This window comes from Terrapene carolina, unplaced genomic scaffold (assembly GCF_002925995.2).
Source record: "Terrapene carolina triunguis isolate 2854851 unplaced genomic scaffold, T_m_triunguis-2.0 Scaffold58, whole genome shotgun sequence".
In the NCBI taxonomy this organism is placed as follows: Eukaryota; Metazoa; Chordata; order Testudines; family Emydidae; genus Terrapene; species Terrapene triunguis.
The window spans coordinates 26,038,410-26,064,148 of record NW_020664409.1 but is presented as its reverse complement, the minus strand read 5'-3'; the positions used below and the strand labels follow the sequence as shown (position 1 = coordinate 26,064,148).

The 25,739-nt window shown below is 41.3% G+C and overlaps 2 protein-coding genes across 2 annotated transcripts in view; one reads left to right on the top strand and one right to left on the bottom strand.

The window, feature by feature from the left end:
* Positions 1-11,263, top strand: part of PRELID3A (PRELI domain containing 3A) — a 15,441-nt gene extending 4,178 nt beyond the window's left edge. Inside the window, exons 2-6 of the mRNA XM_024212569.1 lie at positions 828-996; positions 1,388-1,477; positions 2,406-2,476; positions 2,564-2,666; positions 10,780-11,263. Coding sequence (XP_024068337.1) covers positions 828-996; positions 1,388-1,477; positions 2,406-2,476; positions 2,564-2,666; positions 10,780-10,899 — 553 coding nt within the window. The 3' untranslated portion in view covers positions 10,900-11,263. The remainder of the gene's footprint in view (positions 1-827; positions 997-1,387; positions 1,478-2,405; positions 2,477-2,563; positions 2,667-10,779) is intronic.
* Positions 11,264-19,423: 8,160 nt separating this feature from the next.
* Positions 19,424-25,739, bottom strand: part of SPIRE1 (spire type actin nucleation factor 1) — a 124,576-nt gene continuing 118,260 nt past the window's right edge. The window contains exon 17 of the mRNA XM_029914161.1: positions 19,424-24,525. Coding sequence (XP_029770021.1) covers positions 24,267-24,525 — 259 coding nt within the window. The 3' untranslated portion in view covers positions 19,424-24,266. The remainder of the gene's footprint in view (positions 24,526-25,739) is intronic.

Here is a 25,739-nt window from a genome sequence, read left to right as displayed (position 1 = left end):
AATAGCTCTCAAGTTAGACAATCAATAATCACTTTGGAACAGGTTGATCATGTATAATATGTATGCAATACAAAGTACACTTACACAAACTATCAGGTATTCTTTCAACACTGTCAGTATTGTTTAAGAACAGAAGAATTTCCATACTGGATCAAGCCCATGGTCCATCTAGTCCAGTCTTGTCTCTCTTGTATCTGACTGTGGCCAGCACCAGATACTTCAGAGAAGGTGCCAAAACCACACAGTAGGTGCATGTGGGATGATCTGCCCCATGTACTAGGTTTCCTCTAATCCCAAATAGTTAGAGATTGGTTTAAATCCTGAAACATGAGGCTTAATATTGCTTCCAAAATTTGTTAGCATTACCTAGATATTTATTATTCCTTTTTGCCTCCGTGTCCTTTGGTAGTGAGTTCTACTGTTCGTTTACATGTTGCATGGAAAAGTATTTCCTATTAATTGTTTTGAATTTGCCATTTTTTAACTTCAGTAAATGTCACCTTGTTTTCGTTAGATCAGGAGCTTCTGTTTTTCCTGTCTATCTTCACTATAACTTCCTCATTTTATGTACCTTTGTTTCCCTTCCAGGTAAACAAATAAGAGGAGACATGACAATCTGTCTTTTTAATCTTTCCATGTAAAAATTCTTCCACGCCCCTAACTATTTTAATAGACCTTCTGAGCCCCCCTCTAATTCAGCGATATTTGTTTTTGAGGCGCGAGGTGACCAGTACTTCACCCAATACCCCAGATAAGTCTGCACCACTCATTCGATCTTAGATGAATATTGTTAATGAAATGTATAAATACTGTCTTTTTTTCCCTAGACACCCATGGGATACAGTTATCAAAGCTGCTATGAGAAAATACCCCAATCCCATGAATCCATGTGTGGTAGGAGTAGATGTGATCGACAGAAGCCTTGATAACCAGGGAAGGTTACATAGTCACCGACTTCTCAGCACAGAGTGGGGACTACCAAGTATTGTAAAAGCGGTATGTTTTAATAAGTTGAATGAGTAACTGATGATGTAATGCATTTAAACACTTCATCCTCTGGGATCTCAACTCTGAATTTATAGGAAATGCCTTTTCCAGAAATCGTAGGGAAAGTGTAATAATATAGCAGCACATCTCTTGCCATGAATGCACTGCAGTGTTTCCTGAAATGTTAATCAAATTTCGATTGTAGTATTTTCCAGGCAGGGACTATGTCACTTTGTATGATTGCCTAGCACTCAGCATGTTGAGGTCTTGATCCTGATCAGGGTGTTTATGTACAACCACAACATAAATATGTAAAAGTAGTAATTTAGAACACAGAAAACCTTTTGTAATTTGCTCTGATGTCATGTTGAATATTTAAATAGAATGTTTTGTCTTCTAGATTTTGGGAACAAGTAGGACTTTGACATATATTAAAGAACATTCGGTGGTAGATCCAGTAGAAAAGAAAATGGAACTCTGCTCCACCAATGTAAGTGACTAAGTGAGGTCAGGAAGCTTTTGGTAATGGCTGTAGGGGAATAGAACAACCGCCTGCTTATTTGCAATACAAAAGGAAGCTTTGCTTTTAGAAATGTACAATGCACTCACGGCTGTCAAACAAAGACCGGCATTTTCAATGTGAAGCTTTTCTGGGTTGCCAAATTTTTAAATAACATTTCCTTTTTCAGTTGCTGTTGGCTGCTTCTTTGCATGAGTAGGCAACTTTAAATATGTAGGCAGTATAAAATATTTGTATGGGTGTAACTTTGACATCAGGTGAAACCATCTTCTGAGAAAGCAGAAATGACAAACTTAGAGAATAAAACATGCTGGCCAAAGAAATTATTTCCCTAAACAGCAGCAGAAATAAATTTAGAACTATATTGCAAATATTTAATCTTGTTGAAATTTGCAAACTGTTATGTTGTATTCTAATGTCCTTCAAATTTATCGAGTTTTAAATCTATGATTTCAGTAAGAGTCTTGTCTTTGTACAGTAAATGTAGGCTTAGGGACTTTCCTAAGTACATGTTTTGTGTGTGATTGGTAAGGCTGCTTATTTTCCTCAAGAGCCTGGATTAAAAAGCTTGCCATTGCAAACATACTGAAGTTCAGACTTGGTTCAACATTCAGAAATGTTACTGGAAAGCTACCTAAATTGTGTCAAACAACATGGAATGTAGAGAGACCTAGTGAAAGGCAAAGGTTACTTAGCTGTAACTGGATTTGCAATAGGAGAAGACAAACCACCTCTCAATTATTATTGACAATTATAATTGTGCTGTTACAAAGTACAGTAACTGTCCTGTTTTCTGCTGTTAAGGATAATGAAGCACCAGTTGGTGCCACTGAATTGTTGAAAGAGGAAACAGCAAAGAGGAGAAACACTGAGGATTTGTGTGTGTTTTGTTTTTAAGATTACTCTCACAAATTTGGTGTCAGTTGATGAGAGATTGGTCTACACGCCTCATCCTGAAAACCCAGAAAAGTAAGTTGGGGTCGGGGGTCTGTCTGTGAGAGAGGGTATATTGCTCCTTTTCTGTACCAATAAGCTTTTTTATTTCTTTCATTGCAGGACTGTGCTAACTCAAGAAGCAATTATTACTGTAAAAGGTGTTAGCCTGAGTAGTTATTTGGAAAGTTTAATGGCCAACACAATATCCTCCAATGCTAGAAAGGTATGCTTTTGTGGCAATAATTCTTGGGCACTTGTTCTGCTGAATACCGTGCTTAAGGCTCAAACCTGCAGGATTGGACCCTAAGTGTGTACAACTTTTATTTTTAACCATTAAATTCTTGTTGTTCCTGTAAATGTCACCAGAAGCAAGAAATGCAGTACTTGTTCATTAGTTTTTAAATGCAGGCTAACCTGTCTGTAATGTTCCCATTGTTAGAGACTGTTACCCAAGCAGCTCTTAAACACTCATGTCACAGTTCAAATGTCAGGGTGTAGCCATGTTAGTCTGTATCCACAAAAACAACAAGGAGTCCGGTGGCACCTTAAAGACTAACAGATTTATTTGGGCATAAGCTTTCATGGGTAAAAAACCTCACTTTAGATGCATCTGAAGAAGTGAGGTTTTTTTAACCCACGAAAGCTTGTTCCCAAATAAATCTGTTCGTCTTTAAGGTGCCACAGTTCAAATGGTTAAAAAGGCTACCAGCAAAGATGTCTGTAAAGACTGAATGGAAAATTAATTCACAAAATCCAACACTGCTCACACTGATTGCAGACTTTGTGCTCAGCACAATCTCATTTGTTCGAATTCTTGACCGGAAATCATCCAGCTTAGTTTTATACAAGCAGTTCTGCACAGAGATTAAATTACCTGATGTTTTCGATGAGAAGGGGAGGAACCTAGGCCAACTTGTATACTCTCAGTTGTAAGTAAATTCCCCAATTTGTGTTAATCTGCAAGGCATAGAAAAAGAGCTCTGTTCATCCCAACGTCATGCTCAGACGCTCCAGGTAGAGTGGTTATTTGCTACTGTTGGGGGCACTCTGTCTTGCTCTCTCACTACTAGAAATCAATGGAGGATCATACCTGTACCTCTCCTCTTCCTCTAGAGATGCTAGTGCAGCAGATTGAAATGAATATGGTGTGACAGAGCACGGGTCAGGCGTAAGGATGGGAGGGACAAACAGTGACAGAGGGAGCAGTGAGACAGATGTGAGGGTGAGTGGGATGTGGTGCACAAATAGAAGTGGGAGCTGACCTGCTTGGGTAGTGGCAGTTCAGGTCCAGTCTTACTTCCCGATGCCATCCCAGGTAGTATGTGCCTTGGCCAGCCCCTTTCCCCTGGAAGTAGGATATCCTTAGGCAGCGATGCTGCTTCTGTCACTTTATGTCCAGTATTAGATTGATGAACATTCAGCCTTCTTGGCCAGAAGGCTATCGTGGGGGGTGGGAAGAGGAGGGAATCTGAATTTTCGCTTCATGCCTGCAGTGCACTTCCCTGAGGAAATAGTAAAGGTGTGTGAGGGGATAGACTGGCAGAAATAAAGTGTGCTAAGGTTGGGGGTTAAGTGGATGAACTGCAGGGTTTGGGGAGAGGGAGAAAAAGTGGCTAGTTGAATTTCGAGGGTGTAGATTGTATTTTAGTTTGGTGGCCATAAACGTCTCTCCACTTAAATTTTTTACAATTCTCTCCTCTAATTCCACTTAGAGTAATGGGGTACATGCTGTGATCTCACCATCCTCTGGCACTCATAACTGCGGTTAAATCTTTGGTTTGCCAACAGCCCACTTAGAAAATGTCCGACATATATAGAAAGCCAAATTAGAAAAGGGCTCCTTCCATATAACACTTAAACATCTTCGTAGCCAAGTGTCAAATGGTGGAACAGTACCTTCTTGTCCTTTCTAAGGCAGCTAAGTCCATTCAGAGATGCTTAACTTGGCAGGAATTTGTGTTTCCAGCCCTCTCATTACTAACAAGCAGATCTACTTTGAAGGAAGTGGTGACTGCAGAAGCACAAGACTGAGTTTCTGTGCTTTCAGAAGTCTGCTTAGACATGGCAAAAGCTTTGCTGGAAAGTGTTTCCTGCTGTATCTTGAAATTCTGACGTAAATGTTGAGTTTTGCTTTGAGGGTTTGAGATTGCAGGCCTGATGCCTGAATACTACAATGATGAAAGATGAATTTTGTGCCATGTGTTAATCTTTTCTGTGTTACTCCAGGGGTGGGATGCTATTGAGTGGATAATTCAAAATTCTGAAAGCGCTCTAAGCTAGCAGTCTCTCTACATCTGCAGTTTGTACTAACTAGTGGTAACTCCGGCATTCACTATCTCGGTACAGCATTTCAGCTTTCTAGCAAATGTGTGCATGGACTGTTGTGATGTGATTTTTATATATATGTACATTAGCTTGCATGTATTTTAATATATAATCACAGTTACATTCAGGAATGGCAAACTTGTTCTCATAATACTAGAATCATATGGTTTCTTTTTTTTCATTGCGACCTGGAATGGGTCAAGTAGCCCAAATCCACTATATCAGTGGAAAGGCAGACCTTAGTTATTCCTACATGTACTGCAGTGCTTTTGTACCATAGTATTGCTTCTTATACATGCAAATGATAGGTTACTGCAGGTACCTAGGCATGTGAATGTGTCCCTCTTTAATAGGGACCCACGCCAGCTTGGTCAGTTACATTTGACTACATAAGAACAGTTTTATCTAAAGAAATTAACCAAAAAAAATGCTTGGTTAATGGAATCAGCCTTATAAAATTAGAGCAGAATTGCACTTAATGTGTTCAGGATTGGTTTTCTCAAAACAGGTGCCTAACAAACATAGTCTTCAGCACAGAGTTATCTCTACTTGCTTTGTCTTCCCTGGCAGGAATTGATCTGGTCTCCTTTTCATTAGACTTTTTTAAGAGGTAGATGGGATTGGGGGGCGGGGGGCGTGAGGTTCTGTTGGTGTTTTAAAATTTAGGTGGAAGCTGAACATATTTCACTCTGATGAATTGGTATAGTTGCAATAAGATCTCATTTAGCATCTTAAATTGCTTTCCTGACTTGCTGCTGTTACAAATGAATGACCTTCTTTAAGCAACATGATTATTTAAAATTTAACTTTCAGATGCATTTCAGTTTGTTCATGGTTGGAAGTGCTGCTTTCTTTCATATTCCAACTTCAGGGCTGAAAGGAGTGGTTACAGTTTTCATAGTTACTTTTATGCTGGACAGTAAATGGTGCTCTCCACCTTGCCTTCCATTAGCTAGCCTAGCTCAACTCTGTCATTCCTGTATTGAAACCACAAACTTCCAATGATAAAATCCTAAAACCTTTTTTCATAACTCTTCTCCTTCATTCCTTTATAATTTTATTTTGGGATGTGTGTGTATATGACGTATAAATTCGGCAAATGCTGGCTGTGTGCTTTCAAGTTTACTTTTCATTTCACTAAATTCTTGAGTTGGACAAACCATTAAGCTTTGTCTTCTCCAAAAAACTTCAACTGGAGGAATCAGTTTGCTATCAATTATCCAAGATGTAATAAATCTTTATACTAGTATTTGACCTAATATTGAAAGCATAATGTAGTGCTAATATATGTAATGTGCATGCTTGGTTATGAATGTGCTTGCTTAAGTCTTATATAATGTAGGACTTAAATAACATTGTATTAAATACTATATATATTACACAGATAATATATATCAAACAACTCCAGTCCTCTGTCAGATTCTGTTTTCCTTTTACTGAGTAGAACTGCCCAGGTCCTTAATTTTAAAAGAAATTGTAGAGGTGAAGCTTTATTAACTTAGATTGCACTGGAGAATTGTTCTGAAATTTACTCTGTCAGCATGGTGCATTGATGCTTAAGTTATATGGATTTAAGCAGTTTTTCCAGAGCTGCAAGAAAATACCTCACTGATTTTATTTGTTTTGGAAAACCAACAAACGTACTTTGGATGATTGACTGGTTATAACCCTTGGAAGGAATTCTGTGGATCTGAGTCCCGCCCAAAAGATGCTGGCTAACTTTTTGGCTAGTAAAAGTCTACTCTCTATATGATCAGACTTAAACGTTCTTAGTGTTTAAATGTTACTTGTTTTCTTTCAGTGCTTTGTACATTAGTGTCCCTGTAACTAAAAGGACAATAACTTGAAAAATAGCTTTTCAAATTGAAAAGCTTATACCTGGGGTTATTTCTATGTGGTTTGTTTGACTGAACTGTCATATTCACAGAGATTAGAGGGGGGGTGTCAAGGCTGTATCCCCACTTTGAACTTTAGGGTACAAATGTAGGGGCCTGCATGAGGACTCCTAAGCTTAACTACCAGCTTAGCTCTGGCCCGCTGCCACCATCTTAAGAATTCCCTCCCTGGGAAGCCTTGAGAAACCTTTCACCAATTCCCTGGTGAACACAGATCCAAACCCCCTTGGATCTTAAAACAAGAAGAAATTAACCATCCCCCCTCCTTCCTCCCACCCTCCTTTCACCAACTCCTGGTGAATACAGATCCAAACCCCCTTGGATCTTAAAACAAGGAGAAATCAATCTGGTTCTTAAAAAAGAAGGCTTTTAATTAAAGGAAAAAGGTAAAAATCATCTCTGTAAAATCAGTATGGAAAATAGCTTTACAGGGTAATCAAACTTAAAGAGCTCAGAGGACCCCCCTCTGTCTTAGGTTCAAAGTACAGCAAACAAAGATAAACACTCTAGTAAAAGGTACATTACAAGTTGAGAAAACAAAGTAAATCTAAGACGCCTTGCCTGGCTTTTTACTTACAAGTTTGAAATAGGAGAGACTTGTTTAGAAAGATGGGGAGAACCTGGATTGATGTCTGGTCCCTCTCAGTCCCAAGAGCGAACCACCCCTTAAAACAAAGAGCACACACAAAAGCCTTTTTTCCCCCCCCCCCAAGATTTGAAAGTATCTTGTCCCCTTATTGGTCCTTCGGGTCAGGTGTCAGCCAGGTTACCCGAGCTTCTTAACCCTTTACAGGTAAAAGGATTTGGAGTCTCTGGCCAGGAGGGATTCCATAGCACAGTACACAGGAGAGCTGCCACCCTTCCCTTTATAGTTATGACAGGGGGAAAAACAGTTTCACTATTTTGTTGTGCATTTATTTCCTGTTGCATGTAGCAACCTGCACTGCTCTGTTGTAGCTCACATGCATGCTTCCGTATATCCTGCAAGAGAGAGTTTGCCAGCAATAGTACCAGCAAAACAAACTGAAGTTGGCAACTGTGTGCACAGAGGGGAAACTGGCTGGTGGGGAGGAGGAGAGTGGGGAGTTTGGTATGGCCCTTGGGGCTACTAGATATCAGCAGGGAAGCAGGGGGAAAAAGACAACTTTTAAGAAGACATAAGGGTTGCTCTGACTAAAATAAATTCAGTTTTAATTAGCCAAACCAAAAATATGCAAGTTGATGTCCCTTGAACGTGTTGGTGGCACTCACTAGAAATGCTAACTTCAGAGCCACTAATTTTTGTAGGAACTGAAATTTCTCATGCTTGGTCTTGGCTCAGGAATGAGAATTTTTGATTCTGTTGGTTTCTGTTTTTAATACTTTAAAATCTTTTCAGGATGGGGACTGTCTACTAGTGTGTGGGCAGTTCCTGGTGAACACTGACTGCTAACCGTAACATAAACATAAATAACTCAATATAGCACTTTGTTATCCAAGGGCTTTATTTCTAAACTTGGCATGTTCCTTCCTGTTGATTGAAGATGACTCTTTCTATTTCACAATCAATTTTCTTTCAATGTGGCTAAATCGAAATAACATCATAAGCTTGTGCAATCTTTTATTTTTCTTAACTTGAAAAAGACTGACCGGTTATTTGAATATGCATCCACTCTAGTTCCCTCTGGTTAGGGAAGAGGAGACAGAGGCATAGGGACTTTTAAAATATCCTATAGCAAATATACAGTGCTCTCTCTTAAGGGGTAACACCCTCTTTGTTCCTGCAACAGTAAGGTTCCCCCAGCTATTCAACTTGTTTGCATGCATTGCGATTTGTAAAGCTAATGACATAACGACTCAATCACATAGCATACATTCTGGTGCTTCTTGCTGAGCTGCCTGTGTCACGAGTTCAGTTCTTACTGAAATATTGTTCTGAGGAATCCTGACATCTGATATCTGCTCATTTGGGTGCCCTCCTGTATTCTGCACTGTTGAAGCAGGGTCCTGGCCACTGGTCTGGGGCGCTCTGCATTTTAATTTAATTTTAAATGAAGCTTCTTAAACATTTAAAAAACCTTATTTACTTTACATACAACAATAGTTTAGTTATATATTATAGACTTATAGAAAGAGACCTTCTAAAAACATTAAAATGTCTTACTGGCACACAAAACCTTAAATTAGAGTGAATAAATGAAGACTCGGCACAGCACTTATGACAGGTTGCCGACCCCTGTTCTAGAGGATGCTTTTTGTGGTAGTAAGGATGTAAGAGGTTACAGTGAGCTTGATTTTTACTTCTCTCCAAGGGGACTTGAAAAGCTTCTGACACTTGCTTGAAGACTAAGCCTAATATGCCAGGTGGGAAAGTACCTGTGCCCACATATCTTAACTCCCCTGGAAAAAATCACTTCTTCTGTCCTCTTAAATAATAACCGCTCCCTTGGTCTGTTCTGCCACCCAAATAAATTAAATTCCATCTCCCTAATCACTTCTACCCCAGTCCCTCAACTTTACAGGGTGCTGCCCTCACCCCTCTTGCTCTTAAGGAAATGCCTGAGCCCCTGCAGGGCCGGTGCTACCAGTTAGGCAAACTAGGCAGTTGCCTACAGCGCCAAGATTTGGGGGGCACCAAAAAGCGGTGCCCCCAATTTTTTTTTTTTTTTTAACAGCGTTCCTACGCCCCCTCCCCGAGCACGCGGTCGCCGCTCCACTTCTCCCGCCTCCTAGGCTTGCAGTGCCAATCAGCTGTTTGGCGCTGCAAGCCTGGGAGGGGAGGAGAATTAGAGCGGGGGTGGCGTGCTGGGGGAGGAGGCGGAGCAGAGGTGAGCTGGGGTGGGTAGCTGCCGCACGGATCCCTGGGGGGGGGAGCTGCCGCAGGGGGGCGCCTCAGGGCGGGGGGGGGGCTGCTGCAGGGCTGGGGGGAGGGGGTGCAAGGTGGAAGTTTCGCCTAGGGCGCGAAACTTCCTTGCACCGGCCCTGAGCCCCTGCACCTACCAAATATTCCTCTCTCCACCTGGGCACTCTGCTAATTGCATCAACCATTCCTGTTAAAGCAGTAGTGCTTGAGAGGTTTTGTGGCCTTCCTTTCCTCTCCCCGTCAGACAGAGGCCAGTGTCTCCCTGGCCTCACTCAGCCTGTTTACCTGGGCAAAACTATTACTCACCCTGGGTAAATGGAATTTTAAAGCCCTACACTCCAGTACTTTTGATTAAGGAAATAAAAGTTGTACCTAACTCTAGGCTAGAAATTTCTCATTTTAAAGCTAATCTTCAGTAAGGGTGTGAGACTCACTAGAGTCCACCAAGATAAGCATGTCAAATAAGTCTCTTACATGAACTCACAAAACTGGGCAGTGCACATTCTATGTGGCCAATTAAAATAAAGGAGCTGCACACTTATATTTAAGTTTAATTGCACTTAGTCACAGCACTTTGTTTTCTCTGAGGCCTTCTTAAAATATTCTAGGAGTAGGGAGGAACAGGGCAGGGTGACAGAAAATTTAGTTGCAGTTTTAAAAACTTAGCCCAGTTATATGCTGAAAAGTGACTCATTCGTGAACTTAGAACTCCATGATACCCTTCCTACAGTCACTTTCTGATCAAATTTTGTTCTGACAAGTAGAATATCTGTGTGTGTTTGTGTTTTCCTTAACTGCTGAGTTAACCTGAAAGTCCAGCTTGGTTCTTTCTGGCTGTCATCTTCAATAATCAAAAATTCTCCAAATGTAAATTTCTTAACAATTCTGATACATGAACTGGACTAGAATCTATCTTCCTCTCAGTACAAGTGTTGGCTTTACTATGCTAACAGAAAAAGCAAATGGTAAAAATATCCTTATTGCTAAAGTAACCAGTGAGCAGACTTGTTGAATTAGAAGGTAATAGACCCTCTCTTCCCATAACCTCACTTCGGTATGGCACTAACTTTTTGCACATAAGATGAAGGTTATGCAAACACTCTGTTTAATGAAGTTTCAGTAAAAACTTGAAACCTCAACATAAAACCCCAAATAATGCAACATCAGTTTCCTTTAGAGCAGTTCTGAAGTCTGACAAAGGAAAGATATTGAAGTTTTAATTTTAAGTGGCTTTGTATCCATTTTGATACTAAATTTGTGTCTTTTTCTGACAGGGTCGAGACGCCCTGGAATGGGTGATCGGCAAACTAAACACAGAGTTTGAGGAGTTAACATCATCGACACGAGAGAGCATGAAATCTGGAATGGCAGCGGCATCAGCAGCAGAGAATTGAGGCCGCAGAACACTGAGGAACTGTGACAGAACAACTTTAAACCATGAACTTTATTTCCTTAGATTTCTTCTCTATGGCTGATAATGCCAGTCTTTTATATGTTCATAGGAATGTCAGAACTCGAGAAAAATATTTTTCTAGCTCTCTCTCTAGCCTCCATATCAACTTATTTGACCAGTGAAGACTAACATGAGCTCTTATGCTTTCCTTTATTTTTATTTAAAAAACCCCATGTGCTGTAGCCAATTGAAACAAAATCTTTCTGGCAATTCTTAAAAATGCCAAAATGTGCCTTTTCATAAAGGCGGTAACTAGTAGGTTTCTTCTACATTATACCATCTGTTTTTTGTGCTCACTTTTTTTTTTTTAAAGTGTGTGTACATATATTTATTAAGAATTTCTTTAAAGAGAGCAGCTGCTGTATTTTATGAAGGGTGGATGGGTATAAAAGCACAGAGTCTAGTGTTGGTCTTCGCTGCCGAAGCGGAATAGCGAAAAGTGACACACACACACTGTAAAGTGATGGAGATTATTTACTCAGGTTATCTGAAAAGCTAGATCTTGCATGGTGGTACTGACTCTTGCGTTGTTAAATGCAGTGTCTGAATGCCTGATACACAGGTAATTTATGTCTTGGATGTTTGGATACAAACCTGCGACAGATGTAGTGAGTATTTAGACGTGAATGTAGATTTTTAGTTAGACTTTGGGGAGAGAAGATGTAATTTATTTTTGTAATATTTATTCACCGGCTCTAGGTTGTTTTTTTTTTTGTTTGTTTGTTTTGGGTTTTTTTGTTTTTTGTTTTTTTTTCTTCCTCCCTCTCTTCTGGAGGAGCAGCTGATAACTCCATGGAAACCATTGGAAAACGATTGACTTCTAAATGCAACTTTTTACAAGGTGATTTGAATGAAGAGTATCGTTGTTGCTTCAGATTGTAACACTTAACTACTGTGAAAGTGATTCTTATGCCACAAACAAAGATATCGTGAAGACTCGGCAGCAAACTTGGATCCACTCTGAAGAGTAACAGTACTTAGCCAATTCTGCTGCCCCCCCCTTTTTTTTTTTCTTTCAGTTTTTCCCCCCCCCCCCCCAGAGCTTTCCATGGACTTTCAGTGTTTCTTTGTATTTGTCTTTAATTTACATTTTTAACTATTTTTGTCATGGTGGCATGAGTAATCATTTAAATGTTTCTGGTCGTAGTCATTCATTGTCTGTCTGGGAAAACAAGATTGCAAAATCCAGTAACACCTATGGAGTAGAATATTTTGCAGGAAAAATACTAATTGGATTGCTTTCCAAAAAGTATGAAATCCAAAACGATTAAAGGTACTGATCTTTCTTTGACATGGCTACAGAAATGAGTGTTTCAAAGCAGCACTAGTTTCTGATGCAGCCTTCAACTGAAGGTAAATTTTTGATTTGTTGAATTTAAATTAAATCTTTGTGTGCATGCAAAGGCTGAAAAACCAGTCTGTTGCAAAGACTTCATTCCTTGTGCAAACAGAACAAATGATTTAGAAAACTACTTTTGAGTGAAAATTAAATATTTTTTTAATGGTAAAAATAAATGATTGTTCCATAACTTGCTTTGATTTGAGTGCTTTAAAATACAATGCTAGCTTGGTGGAAAACCCACCAAACACATGCACAATATAGTTTGGTAACTGTAGAAACACTATGCTGATACTAGTATTCTTTTTTAAATTAAGAGCTAGGTCTGTAACTATCAAAGTACACTTTCCTACCAAGTAAATATTTCTATTTTTAAAAAAAATTTTGGTTGGGTGATAGGACTCAATCTTAGCTTTTCAGAAGCCAGTCAGTGACAGTAAACATTTACCTTTTGTCTTCGTATGGACCTCAGGTGTTTCCTATATGAAACAGACACTTACTTCCAGGCCTTAGTTCTGAATATGTTGTCTTTCTCCAAAGGACAACTTGCATAATACTGACATTTTTTAGTTGAAGTGAGTTTACTGTCTAAGTGTTACATGGTGCCCTTTCCTGGGGGGGGGGGGGGGGAAATGAAGAAAGGTCTAGTTGCCAAAAAAAAAAAAAGTGTCCGATACTACCTTGCCATTTCATCCTGGCACAAATGAGTGAGAAACAATGGGCACACTTATGCAAATGAGATGAAACAGGTGTGACTGATTTTGGGGAAGTTGTAGTAGTACAACATTCCAACACATGCCTGCTGTGGGAGGTGTTAAATGCACAGGTGTGGCTATGCTGCAGTAAAACAGCCATGGCTGGCCTGTGTCAGCTGAAGCAGGAGCACAGAGCTATAAAATTGTACTGTAGGCAATCAGGATGTGAGGGGTGAGAATCCTGGAGCCCAGGCTCCGGTCTGAGGCCAAACTCCTACAGCTGCTGCTTCCTAGCTCCCTTGTGGATCACTATTCTTCATGGCTGCCTCATGTAGGTCCTGGCCCCAGCAGTTCTTCTCTCCTCTTTTCCCCCCTCCCCCAGTTGTTCTCCCTGGTCACTAGTTGCTCTGGGCTTTTGGTGACCCCCTCTTTTGGCCTGAAAGGCCATGACTTGGGTTGTAGCTACACTGGGAGAGGAAGTTAATCCTATCTGCTTCTTGGATGTGCTCCCAAGAGAGCTGCTTAGAGCTTCTGGGATGTCTGCCCACCTAATGCCCTGTTGGCCTAGGTCACTGCCTCTATCCTTGCTCTGCCTCCCCCTTAGTCTGACAATCATTCAGGGTAGGGAGGGCCCTCTGCTTTAAATCCCCTGAAAAGAAGATGCAAGTTGCATCCACTCTTAATAATTTTGCTAGGCATAGCCTCTTGAACTGTCCTTTCTGTGATCTAATACCACCCACCCTGCGTAGGTGCACCCTTGGGACCACCGAGTGATTGATCACACTGCACTTTATCTGCCTTACCAGAAGTTCATCAGGTCCAATGTTACTTGGGATCTATCTTGACTTCCACTGGGAAGCTCATCCTCTTTCATGTCCGGGTTTCTATTTTCCTATGGCTTGTCAGAACGGTTTTCTGTTTTGCTGGTATCCTCTTCTTGTGAACAACACTGCTCCAGTTATAGGTATGGTCCTCTGGGCAGTCTGACCTTTCATCCTGTTCCTCCTCCTGTCATTGCAGTAGTTCTAGGGAGCCATTGTGCAGAAGGGCCTTGGCCCTCCAATGGGGACTACATTTTTCACAAGTCACATCTGTATATTCCCAGTCTTGCACAAGAGTCCCCCCTAGGACCTGTGGCACTCACGTAAGCTCCCCCCCCCCCCCCCCGCATCTATCCACACAAAGTTCTACACTATCTTCCAACTCTTTGGCTGGAACAGTCTTTCTCTGGTTAGTCTTCTATGTGTGTATGTAAAATCTCTGATGGATCAGATTTTATTCTAGTCTTGCACTAATCAAAATGCCTTGTAACTGGGCCCTTTTAATGTGGTGGTTCTCTCCTGTATGGGGCACTTTTAAGTCTAATTTCTCAAATGTTGAGGTAGAAAACCCTACAGTGCTAGTGTGGGCTCTGGCACTGCAGACAACAGAAAGGAGGAAAAAGCTTACATCCTAGGGCTGAGTTAAATAAAAAAAAAAAACTAGGACCTAACCTGTCCAGCTCCTTTTGGCTCTGGGAGGTGAGGCCAAAAATGTCAGTGTTGAGCAAAAGAAAATCACTTGGCTCAGTAAAGGGCAGTAGGTGCACGTTTAGATAGGAATCCTACACTATAGTACCATGAGGGTTGAAAGAAGGGAATTAAGGGGTTTTGGTTGTTTACAGCTCAGCCTTAACTCCAGTAGTGCTATTGTCAATGCAGATCTTACCTACATCCACATCATTAAACAGGTAAGAGCTGAAAGCAGACTTCTAATGCCGTCTCTAAGTCCCATCTCAAAATTCCCTTTGTTTCAGAGTAATCTGAGTCTAAGGATTTCTCTCCTTAAAGCAGCCGTGCTGATGTTAGCTGAGACAACTTTGAAAATATCAGTTGTATCTAATATTGAATGTCCTGTTCTCCATTGTATCTGTGTGTAACTTTCTCTCATTGTCTACATTATACTCCCCCATGTCCCCCTTAAGATTACTTACCACTGCAGTTCTGTAGTCTTCGATACTGGGGTAGGGATTGCAGTGGTGCCAGGGCTAGAGGTACTGTATAGGAAAGCTCACACTAGTGGGGAAATGTCCAGGCTTAGTGTAAAGAGAACCTGAGCCTACTGAAAGTAGCTGAGGTAAGTAGAAGAAACCCAGCTACAGCATTTCTGCCTTCTGAGAATTACTGATAAGTGTGATCACTTTTGTTGCTGCATAATTGATAAAATAGAGTACATTAAACATTGATCTACCATATGTTAACCAAGACCTTCCCATTAAATTAAATGCATTTAATCTTCCTTATACTTTAGACGATACTTAAACTCTTATTACAGTGAAGGCAACATGATGGGTACAAGGGAGGATAACAGATACATGTTAACTCTTCCTCTTCTACTCTCCCCATTTTCATCTCAGTTCAGACTGTAAGCTCCTCAAACTGTGATTCTCTGCCCTATCTCTAATGTAAGGTGCCATGCACATCTAGGGTGCTAAGTAATTACACACTCTACTAAAAATAACTACTGTGTATAGTTTTTTTTTTGTAGTAAAAACAGGCAAGCATTTGCTGCTTATGGATTCTTCCCCCCCTCCCTAATATTTGACCTGGTCTAGCCCAGGGAGTAGGAAATGGTGGTGGTGAAGCAAGCAACTAGCATTTCCTTAAAGAGGATGCACAGATGTACTGATGTCTTGCTGTGGTTCAACAGGTGTAAACTGAAGGAGGAGGATGAGCAATTCTTCCCTGGTGAATAGTTAAAGCTGAGCTCATTATGGGTTAATGGTCCCTCCCATATGTGGCACTGACACCATGTGTTTGACTAGAGGCTGGAAGGAGAACGCTTAACTGTAGCTCAGGTTTCTTAAATAACTCCACATTTTTTGTATATAATAGTTATAGTTTAAGCCTTATTTTGAAATGTAAATTACCTCTGTCCATCTCAGAGCCCTGTCATAGTTTCTGCACAGAATTGTGACCGCTGGGCCTTTTACATAACCAAATCACCAGCTAACTTTCAGCTGCCACTTTTCAGCAGTGTGAAAAATGTTTGAATGGACAGGAAGACAAAGCTAGGCCTTGGGGGTTAAGTCACAGGGTGGGTGGTGGTTTGTTTGTTTTTTTGTGTGTGTGAAGCCTGAAGTAACACACAGCAAACCATTCTCATGGGGACTACCACAAGGTGAGTTTAAACTCCGTGGTGGCAGAATCCAGGTACTGAGAAGTTAAGAGTGCTCTGATCTCAAACACAAAGGGGAGTTGTTACAAGGTAAAACAAACCTTAATTTGATACTGCCTGACTTTATAACGTGACTATTGTCTCCTAAGGGAGGGGAGCAGGAGTTGGCATGCTAGAGCCTTATTAGGCTCTGCAGTACTACAGCATTGGGATTTTGGGCACCATAAATGTGTGCAAAGGAGAAACTTAACTGTGTATGTGTTCCCCTTCCTCCCAGCTCCTGTATTTAATTTAGGGCCTCAAGGCTTATCTCCCTGACCCTTCCTCATTTCCCCCACTGGTTAGAGTCTGTAACAGCAACCACTATTTAGGGTACTAAGGCTAAGAACAAAAAACAATCACTGTTTCAGCCCAGGTTACACAAAAGCCTATTAAATACTCCAGGTATGTTTTTACCATTCATTATGTTAAGAAAGCTGGAACTGGAGAATGCACCTTTTAAGAGCTTTTTATTAGTAATGCATAAACAAACTGCATTTCAATATCACAGCATGAAAACAAGCAGAAAAAATCCTATTGCCTTTCTTGCATATAAATGATTGCCCTTCTCTATTGGAAGCCATACAAACGTACATGCACCATGACAGCATAGAGGAAGAAGGGATGTGAGAAATGAACACTTTGGAGTTTGGTTTGTGCTATAGCCTTAAAGATTGCTTTGAAATACACTCCAAGGTGAAACCTACTGGTGGGACTCCTACTGCATGCGATTTGTGGTGCCTGTGCTTAGGCTGTAAGCTCAGTGCAGGTGTTCTTTGTATGTAGTGCAAGGCTTAGCAAATTAATAGGCACCACTGTAAGTTAATGCTAACTTCCATAGGCCTGGAAAGAATGAAATGACTGCATAGCTTACTGGCAAATGTACACCCATTTACAGATGAAATACTGACTGCTAAATCGGACTAAAAAGTCAAGTTCACAAATAAACCTTCAGGTTAAGTTACTTCTGAGGGTGCCTATTACACTGCTACCCTTCAAGTCATCACTTTCATTAAAACCCCTTGCTTGATATGAACCAAATCAAGAAGAGCAGGGGGTGAGGCACAGGCAAAGACCAAATAAAAATGCCTCCACTAGTGGATGGCAGCCCTTTACCTGCCATGCAATCTTTTTCATGCACAGGACTATGATGCAGGAGAGCTGGGTTCTAGTCCCACCGTTGACAAAAGCTTCCTGTTGACATTGGGAAGGAGGTGCTGTGATTCCCCCATCTATAAACTGTGTATTACCTACCTCACAGAGCTGTACCAAGGCTAAGAAACAAATCCATCTCCTGTGTCTGGGAGGGGTGAAAGTCCAGAGGTGCTATGCAATGGGGGGAGGGGCAGAGGCACACACAGCTGGGCCACTGTCTCTATTGCCACATGGATCCTTCTCTCCTCCCCTATGGGCTGGCCTATGCCACCTACTCCCTAAGGGAGAAGCTCTGTGTCCTTTCCATAGCCTCCATCTATTCTCAGTGCTTAGCCCAGCTCCTTGGGCCTGGTGCTGGGCACTAGGTTATCTTAGGGGTTGTTACACATTTTGAGGAAGGTGCTACAGCAGTACGAAGTACTGTTTCTAACACACAAGCACCTCATGTTTATGCAGGGGCTGACCCTGTAGACTTGATTTCAAGTTTCTAGAAATAGAAGTATCAGATTCAAGATTGACCCTCTCAAAAACTGGTTTAACATGTTTTCAATGAAAAACAGTTTAGCACAGTCAAGTACAGCAGGTGCCGACACCACCGATTTAGCCCTACAAAAAGGCATGGTGGTAGTTCCTACAACAGCATGGACAGGCTTCCTCATTAACTCCTGAAGTGCTAGGTCTCATATACTTGCTGTGCTAATGTCATCCAGTACCATGACACTGTGACCAATGGGAGATTAGGAGGTATCTGGAACGTTGGCCACACAGCACGTGTGTTCTGCTTGGGCTGACCCAAGTTAGTGCTGCATCTGTCAAGTAGTTAAAAGAACAGCCAGCCGAGAAATTAATATATAGACAAAACAAATGCAGCATCAGTTTAATAGTGCATAGATCCCCTTTTGTGCACTTGCAGGGTGACTGTGGACTTGGGGCTTGTCTACACTTGAAAGCTACAGTGGCACAGCTGCAGCTGTCACTGTAGCCCTTCAGTGTAAATGCTACCTATGCTAAAGGTATAGCATAGGTTGGGGTTCTCAAACTGTGGGTCAGGACCCCATTTTAATGGGGTCATCGAGGCTGATGATAGTAAGATTCTCCTACTGTTGGCCGGGCACCACTGTGAGTCTAGACAGCAGGGTGGGAAAATGCCAGCGGCTCTAGACTAATGCTAGCCCAATGGTGGGAAAATTTGTGACAATTATCAGTATACACAAGGCCCTGGCAGCATTCATTTTACCTGCCTACATAATGGAAAGTTTGAAAACGGGTTGGGAGTCACTCACAGGAGAAATTGCTAATAATTCTTTAAGTTGCAGAGAGAAAAAGACAGTGAGCTTAAAAAGTTCAGTTCTTACAGCACCTGGAGATTCTTCTTCTTTTAAATCCCAGGTTCTAAAATGCATTTTATAAAACTATGGGTCAGATTCTCTGGCCTGTTCAGGGTGCTTTGTGCTACTCTAGAACTCAACTAGCCAACAGAAGATTCCCTCTTTCTAGAGGAATCCTCTGATGGCATGAGACTGGCAGCGAGGCTCCTACATCCTCCTCCCACCACCCAGAATAGGGGCACATCTGGGGGAAAGACAGAGGATGGGGCCAGGATGTGTCTAAGTCTTGGCAAACCCTGTTCTGGAATGGCCTCTTGGGAGACATAGGCTAATGAATGTAAAATGTAATGCTGGTGGCTGGCCCAGGACTGGAAGGCTGCAAAACTGGGTTAATCTGGCCCTCAAAGTTGCCATAGGGATGGCAGGGGTTCTAACAGCATCAGCTCATCACCAGTACAAATACTGAAGGAAAGATTTAACTTCCTTACTCCTCCCAAGTTCAGGCGAATGGGCTCAGGCTGTAATAGGGCCTGACTGGCTTGTGTTTTGAAGAAATAATGCAGGATCTGTGTCTGTTTGGCTTTTTCAGTCGAGTGATCCAATGACATAATCTAGCTGTTTTCGTATTAGGATATTTTTTGTTAAATATTAAGGAAGAGCAAAAGCATATTAGTGAAGTCAGAGGAAAACAAGAGAATGGACTGCATGCCTGTGATTATTAACAACAATTCAGCAGCTCAGTTTTAACTTCGTTACATATCAAAGAAAAAATAAAAATAAAACCAGCTTTCAGCCTTCTATATGGAAATGATTTAGAATTTAATGCTAAGATAAGAGGGATGCTGTCGCACCAGAACACGCAGTTACAGCGCCTTTCTGCTACCCACTGTGCGATGTCACTTTCACAAATACAATTCAAATAATAAAGACATTCCTAAAAGCTGCACAGAACTTCTGGATGAAGTTTAGCATGATTGCTACCTTCATACCTGTCTAAAGTTGGATCTTCCCCCACCCTCCCTACCTATAGAACATGCAGCCAATCCTAGAAGAGAGAATCAGAGAACAGACTGGTTTTTGGAAAATAAATGATGATGTCTGTGTATTTTATTTTATTATTTTTTCTTGATAGCCTTCCATTTTGGTCTTTGAAAGACTCCTAGTACCTCTCCCACAATGCACATCAACTACAGGCTCAAAAAAAGAGAGGTTGCGTGTAGTTATTTAGATTCTGTAAAAAGTTCAGTGCAATTGATGCATATAGGAAGAGTTAAAATTATATACAGCTCTTCAGCTTGTGATATGGAAGGTTTTGGTAGGAATTGGTCATACTGTACTTTTCTACTGCTTAGCAGAAGCAGTATTTTAATGCAAAACATACTTTAATGCTTAGAGTCCAGTGGGTCACATATGCAGTTATATTGCTATTCTAAAGACTATTTTGACCTGTTTCCTTTTCTCATGTAGCCTAGTAAGTGCTAAAATCTTACTCATCAACACTGCCTTTGCCAAAAGATACAACCATTTGACTTTTGCAAAATTCTAAAAAGCAGTAAAAAAAATTTCTTTACGATAGTTTACACGTGAATAATTAATACACACAAAGGCTATGCTCCAAAGGCATTTTATTGTCCCCAGGTTTTTTTTTTTTTCTCTTCAATAAAGGACTTAATGAAAAAACCCATAAGCAATATTGTCACCATGAACGTTGAAAGAATTTGTTTTATACACATAAGAGCCGCCACAAAGGCCTGTTTGCTACCTTCATTGCAGCTGTTAGCAAGGCTGAGCTGGCTTTGAATTCTCAAGAACTGTTTTCATGTATAAAATACAAGACCATTGCATTGCCAACGACAGTTTTTTAAACCCCCTTTGGGTCTCCTCTGATGCACTTATACAAGTCCTAGTTTTATTAAACACAGTTAGAAAAAAAAAAAAGATTTTAAACACTCATTTAAATGAGCTCACTGTGCTAGTCCCACATTCTTTTCAACAGAAATTCATTTTAAAATGTCTATGGAGAGAGGCTCAACTTTAAATCTAATAATACAATCAATATACATATAAATAAGACTCTTTCTTTTTAAATCTTCATGGGAAAGTCAATTCCCATTGCTCAATGCATGGCAGCTTTCTAAATATTAATAAATATATTACAGATATTTACAAGCTTTTGTTTTTCTATTCTGACACTGATATGAAATTTAAGCCATAAATAGGACATTGTGGGCAGCTTCATAAGGTACGCAGGCAAAGTGGACTGGTCCTTGATACTTGGAATGGGTTTGTGACACTAGCACAAAGGGTGAGGTGGAAAGCTCAAAATAGTCCACTCCATACTGATCCGGGCAAAGAGTGGATGGACGGTGCTTCTTCCGCCTTTGCTTGACTTTGTTTCCTCTGCCAAATTAAAGGCCAGCACATTGTACAAGGGCCTATTTTCCCTAATATAGATGGAAGCAACCAGTGTGGAAAACCCCCCAGGAGAATGGCAGCTCTACGGCAGGATTCCCCTCTCCAGGTGCCTCTGTGCTACCATCGCACAGCCCTGGAGGGGCTGAGTCAGGCAGACAGGGGTAGAACTGGAAACAGCCAGCCTTTGCACCCTGCTGCCCTCACACACTAGTGGACTCTAAGTTGATGGCCATTCAGTAGTTCACAGGACCATTTTTTGTTCTGTGTTTGTACAGTGCCTAGCACAACAGGGTCATGGTGTGTGACTAGGGCTCCTAGGTGTCGCAGTAATACAAACAACACACTTTAGTAATGATGCTAGAAGCAGCGTCAGCTCTCCTCTACAACATCTATGAAGATGCACTGATATGGGAGAGAAGACCTCACCAAGGAAGCCATGCTGCAGGGAGCAAGGATGTTGCACTGAGGGGTAGGCCTTCATGGATGGCCCAGGATCTGCAGGGCTGGAGTCTGATTTCACTGCCCATATACTGGATGTGAGGCATTATGAGGCCATGGCTTCTACCACTAACCCCTCCCAACAGAAAGAAAAACATGCCGGATCCTCTGCACCCCTGAGAGCCTCAGAGACATTAAGGAACGCGTTTCCTGCTCCTGCAGCTTTTTCCAGCGGGCTATGGAAAGGAGCAGTAAATAGATGTATGGGGTGTAGAAGGGGATGTTTCCCAAGAAAAATTACAAACAGAATAATGGGGGTTTAAAATAAAAGCCCTATGTGCTTCCCTGGGAGTTGGCCGTCTGGTGTGAATATTATGCAATACAGCAACGGAAAGAGGTGGGTGGGTGGGCTGCAGGGATTAATTTTGGCACAGAAACATAAGTGGCAAAAAAATGCAACCTGATTGAGGGGCTATCATATGACTAACGGGTGATCTTTCATTACCCATTTCACATAAATTGCACAGTGCTACCCCCGCTATCGTAGGTCCTTAACTCATCAAGATATTGTAATTTATATGAAAGACCCATTGTCCTGAGGTCCCCAGACAGAGGGTGTAACAGCTGCATGGCCCTCTGCAGAAAGGAAAGGGTTAAGAATGGGGACTGACCTATAACTCTGAACTTCCTGTGGTCATCAGTTCAGGCAAACCCTTAACGTTATTACCCGATACTCGCCGTGTGTGCAAACTGTCTGTTTATGTAAATACGATTAAAGGAAAATGAGGATGGGTGTGTCCCAGGATGGGTTTAAAGAGCCCTTTGCACAGGCTTTTCAGAACAGCCCAAACACACACTTACCTAATACTAGACTAGCTGCTATGGAGCTATTACAGCTTAACTCGCAGATCTGCCTTGAAGGGGGAAATCCTGCACGTTTGGGTGGCAGGGAGCCCCGCCTACCGTGGAACTGGGGCAGCGCCACTGCATGGCAGGCAGGGATAGGATTCGGGAAGCCTGTGAAGGTGGTGTCAGTGGGTGGCTATTGCCCTTCCACACTGCAGGGATGGTGCAGTAGCAGTTGCAGAGTGGCTCTAATGTTACTCAATGGAATGTGGGAGCCAGACTCCGATCGTCAACCCAGTTCCTCTGCATCAAGTCTAGGATTTGGCGCCTAGTGACTTTTTAAAATGCATAATATTTGGTTCAAGAGATTCTATTTTGTAAATATGTATTTAGAGTTTGAAAACAGATCGACCTTAATTGTATTACGAAAACCCTGTCCTTTGGAGCAGTTCTGAGGTATTTCTCATCAATCTCTAGTACTGAAATGTTAATAAATAGATCTGAATCTTTCCTACTATGATAGTATATAATACAGCACTGTATTGATATTAAATATCGATCTGGGTATGAAAAATGTTATGAAAAAGTTACTGTGTATGCACAGTAGTTGATTTTCAAGTATTAGTAACTTGGTTATGTTAACTTATTTTTAAATACCAAAATGACCTATCTCCATATTATGGACTAAACTCTAATTATGTTTTAACTGCTTTCAAAACAAAACATTTGAATATAAAAAAAGAGCAAAAAGCATGTGATGTTTGTTAACATTGTAACATTATTGAAACTTTTAACAGCTAGACTTTTTTCTCCATAAGTTTGTTAAAAAGCAAAACAAGGTGCTCCTAATCTGAGACTCTGTTGTCTCAAATTTCATCAGGATCCTACATTTTACAGCCAAATTATAAACCCCTGAAAAATGGGATTTATAATGGATATGCTCCCGAACTTTTAATTATAGCAGTGCTTGTGTGTTCCACTATAATACAAATATACATATTACCCATACTTCCTCTCTGGGTAACCATGTTACATACTTTACAGGAATTCAGTTAAACTTAGAAGCCTCTCATTTCCCACCCTCCCCATCGAGTGCACAGCTCTATCTACTGCTAAAACTACTACTACCAAATATAATAATCACAATACATTCAAGATAAGGAATAAACTACTCCTACCTGCACAGGAGACACTTATAATTACACCGGGGCTTAGAAATAGAGCAGCTCAGGGAAAATGGCCCCCCATTTGGGCATACAGCCTATTCAGATATTTTGCACTAGAACACAGACATTATCAAGTTCCACAATGAACCATGATCTCAGAGCAGTAACAACAGTTGAAAGAAAGAGAATGTTGATAGCACTAGCAAAACCTTCTAGGTTTTGTGCTGTGAGACAATGAGACCAACAGCCCACACTAGGTTTTTGGTGTACAACATGGCTCCATGTGCCACATAAACTAGAACATGAACACTATTAGGTTGGTAATGCCAATATGACTTACTGGTTACAATTGTGCTAACATTGACACCTGTGTTAGATTTGGTTCTCCTTTAGGAATACAATTCAGCTCTTGTCCTGAAAACAATTCAAGGAATGATAAAAAACTGAATGCAAGTAAAGGCTTTCTATCTGCACAATGCGCACACATACACACAAAGGCAACATTTTCAAACTATTGTTTCCTTCCAGTGCAAATGAGTTATTGGCTGACCTATTACATATCATTATCTACAGATATGAATGTAGAGTCTGTGGAAACCGTAGAGTAGCAAACCCTGTGATCTAATGCAAATTCAAGCTCGTTAAGTAAAACAAAGGGAAGGACAGTTTCAGTGATCTTTCTCACGGATGCTGACCTCATGAAGACAAAAGCAAAGAAAAAGGCACAAGACTCAGATCTCATTGATAGTTCTCTCAGAAGGGCAGTATTCAGAGGTGCCTGGTGATGCCATGTAGAACGACTGTGTTTTCCTTTTTAACCTGGCTCGTTTGTTGGCCAGAGAGAGGCTGCGCCGGCTTGAGCTGATGATTTCTGAAATAAACTTTTTGCAGTCCACACACACCTCCATGGTGCTCCAGTCCTCCATTAACTCTTTGGGAAACTGTAGATCTTCATTTGATTTATCCACAGACTTAGACTTTGTGGACAACCTGAAAAACAAAGAAACCGTCCCTTACTCATTATCATTATTTACATTCAGCACTGCTTTGGACGCCAATGGAGACACCTCCCAAAGAGAAAGAATACACTATTCCTGTCCCAAGTCTTGCTGTCCCCAACTTAATGAGGGTGCAAAAAAGCAGTAAGGAAAGGATGGAGATGGGAAGACACGTCAATAAGATTACATGGTTATTCAGTGAAGGCTAGTGTAAAACATGATTTGGCAAAGAGAATTTTATGAATGACTACATGGATGTCTTAATTTTGCTAATTTGCATGTAGACACCCTGGCAGAAGTGGGTCTTAAAGACAGACTTGCACACAGAGAGAGGGGTCCATGGATCTACATCCTGACCTGATCCAAATGAAACAAACCTATGGCTAGAGAGTAGAAAGTGTTTGACATGTATACAGGGGTGAAAGTAACTTAAAGGACTTACCGGTACGCCAGAATCCTGAGCAGGGGGCATGGCCTCAACGGATGAGGCGGGGCCTTTAAATCCCCAGGCCCTTTAAATCACCCCCAGAGCTACCAGCTGCAGAGGAGGCTGGGAGCCCCGGGGCTCAGGGGCGATTTAAAGGGCCCGGGGCTCTGGCCGCCGCTACTGCAGCGGCGCTCCGGGCCCTTTAAATCACCGATGGAGCACTGCCGCCGTTACCCCAGGGCTCCGGCAGCAGGGCTCAGGAGACGATTTAAAGGGCTCGGGGCTCCGGCCTCTGCAGGGAGCCGTGGGCCCTTTAAATCGCCAGCCCGGGGAAGCTGGTCCGGTCTGGCGTACTGGCTCTTGCCGGTACACTGTACCAGCTTACTTTCACCTCTGCATGTGTAAGTCATTGTCTAATAAGGGAGAATTTCCCTATTCAGTTACCAAGAACAGAGATTTTTCTTCTGAGGATCCATCTACACTAGAAAAAAAAAAGTGAGAATATTTATCAGCTGTACTGATATTACTATCATTGTCAGCTATAGTATAGAAAGGGGACAGAGCACATTTTAAATATTGTGTCAGCAAGTCTTATTTAAGTAAATATAGTTTATATTTACTAAGTAGTAAATGAAAAGTAATCAGGATGGGTTTTGTTCCACTAGAAATGTAAGGAAAAACCTCAATCTTTATCCAGTGGAAAAATGAAATCGGTAAGGAAAGACATTTATCTTTGGGTTTCTAAAATGATATGACAAACATTGGAAAATTAAAACAAA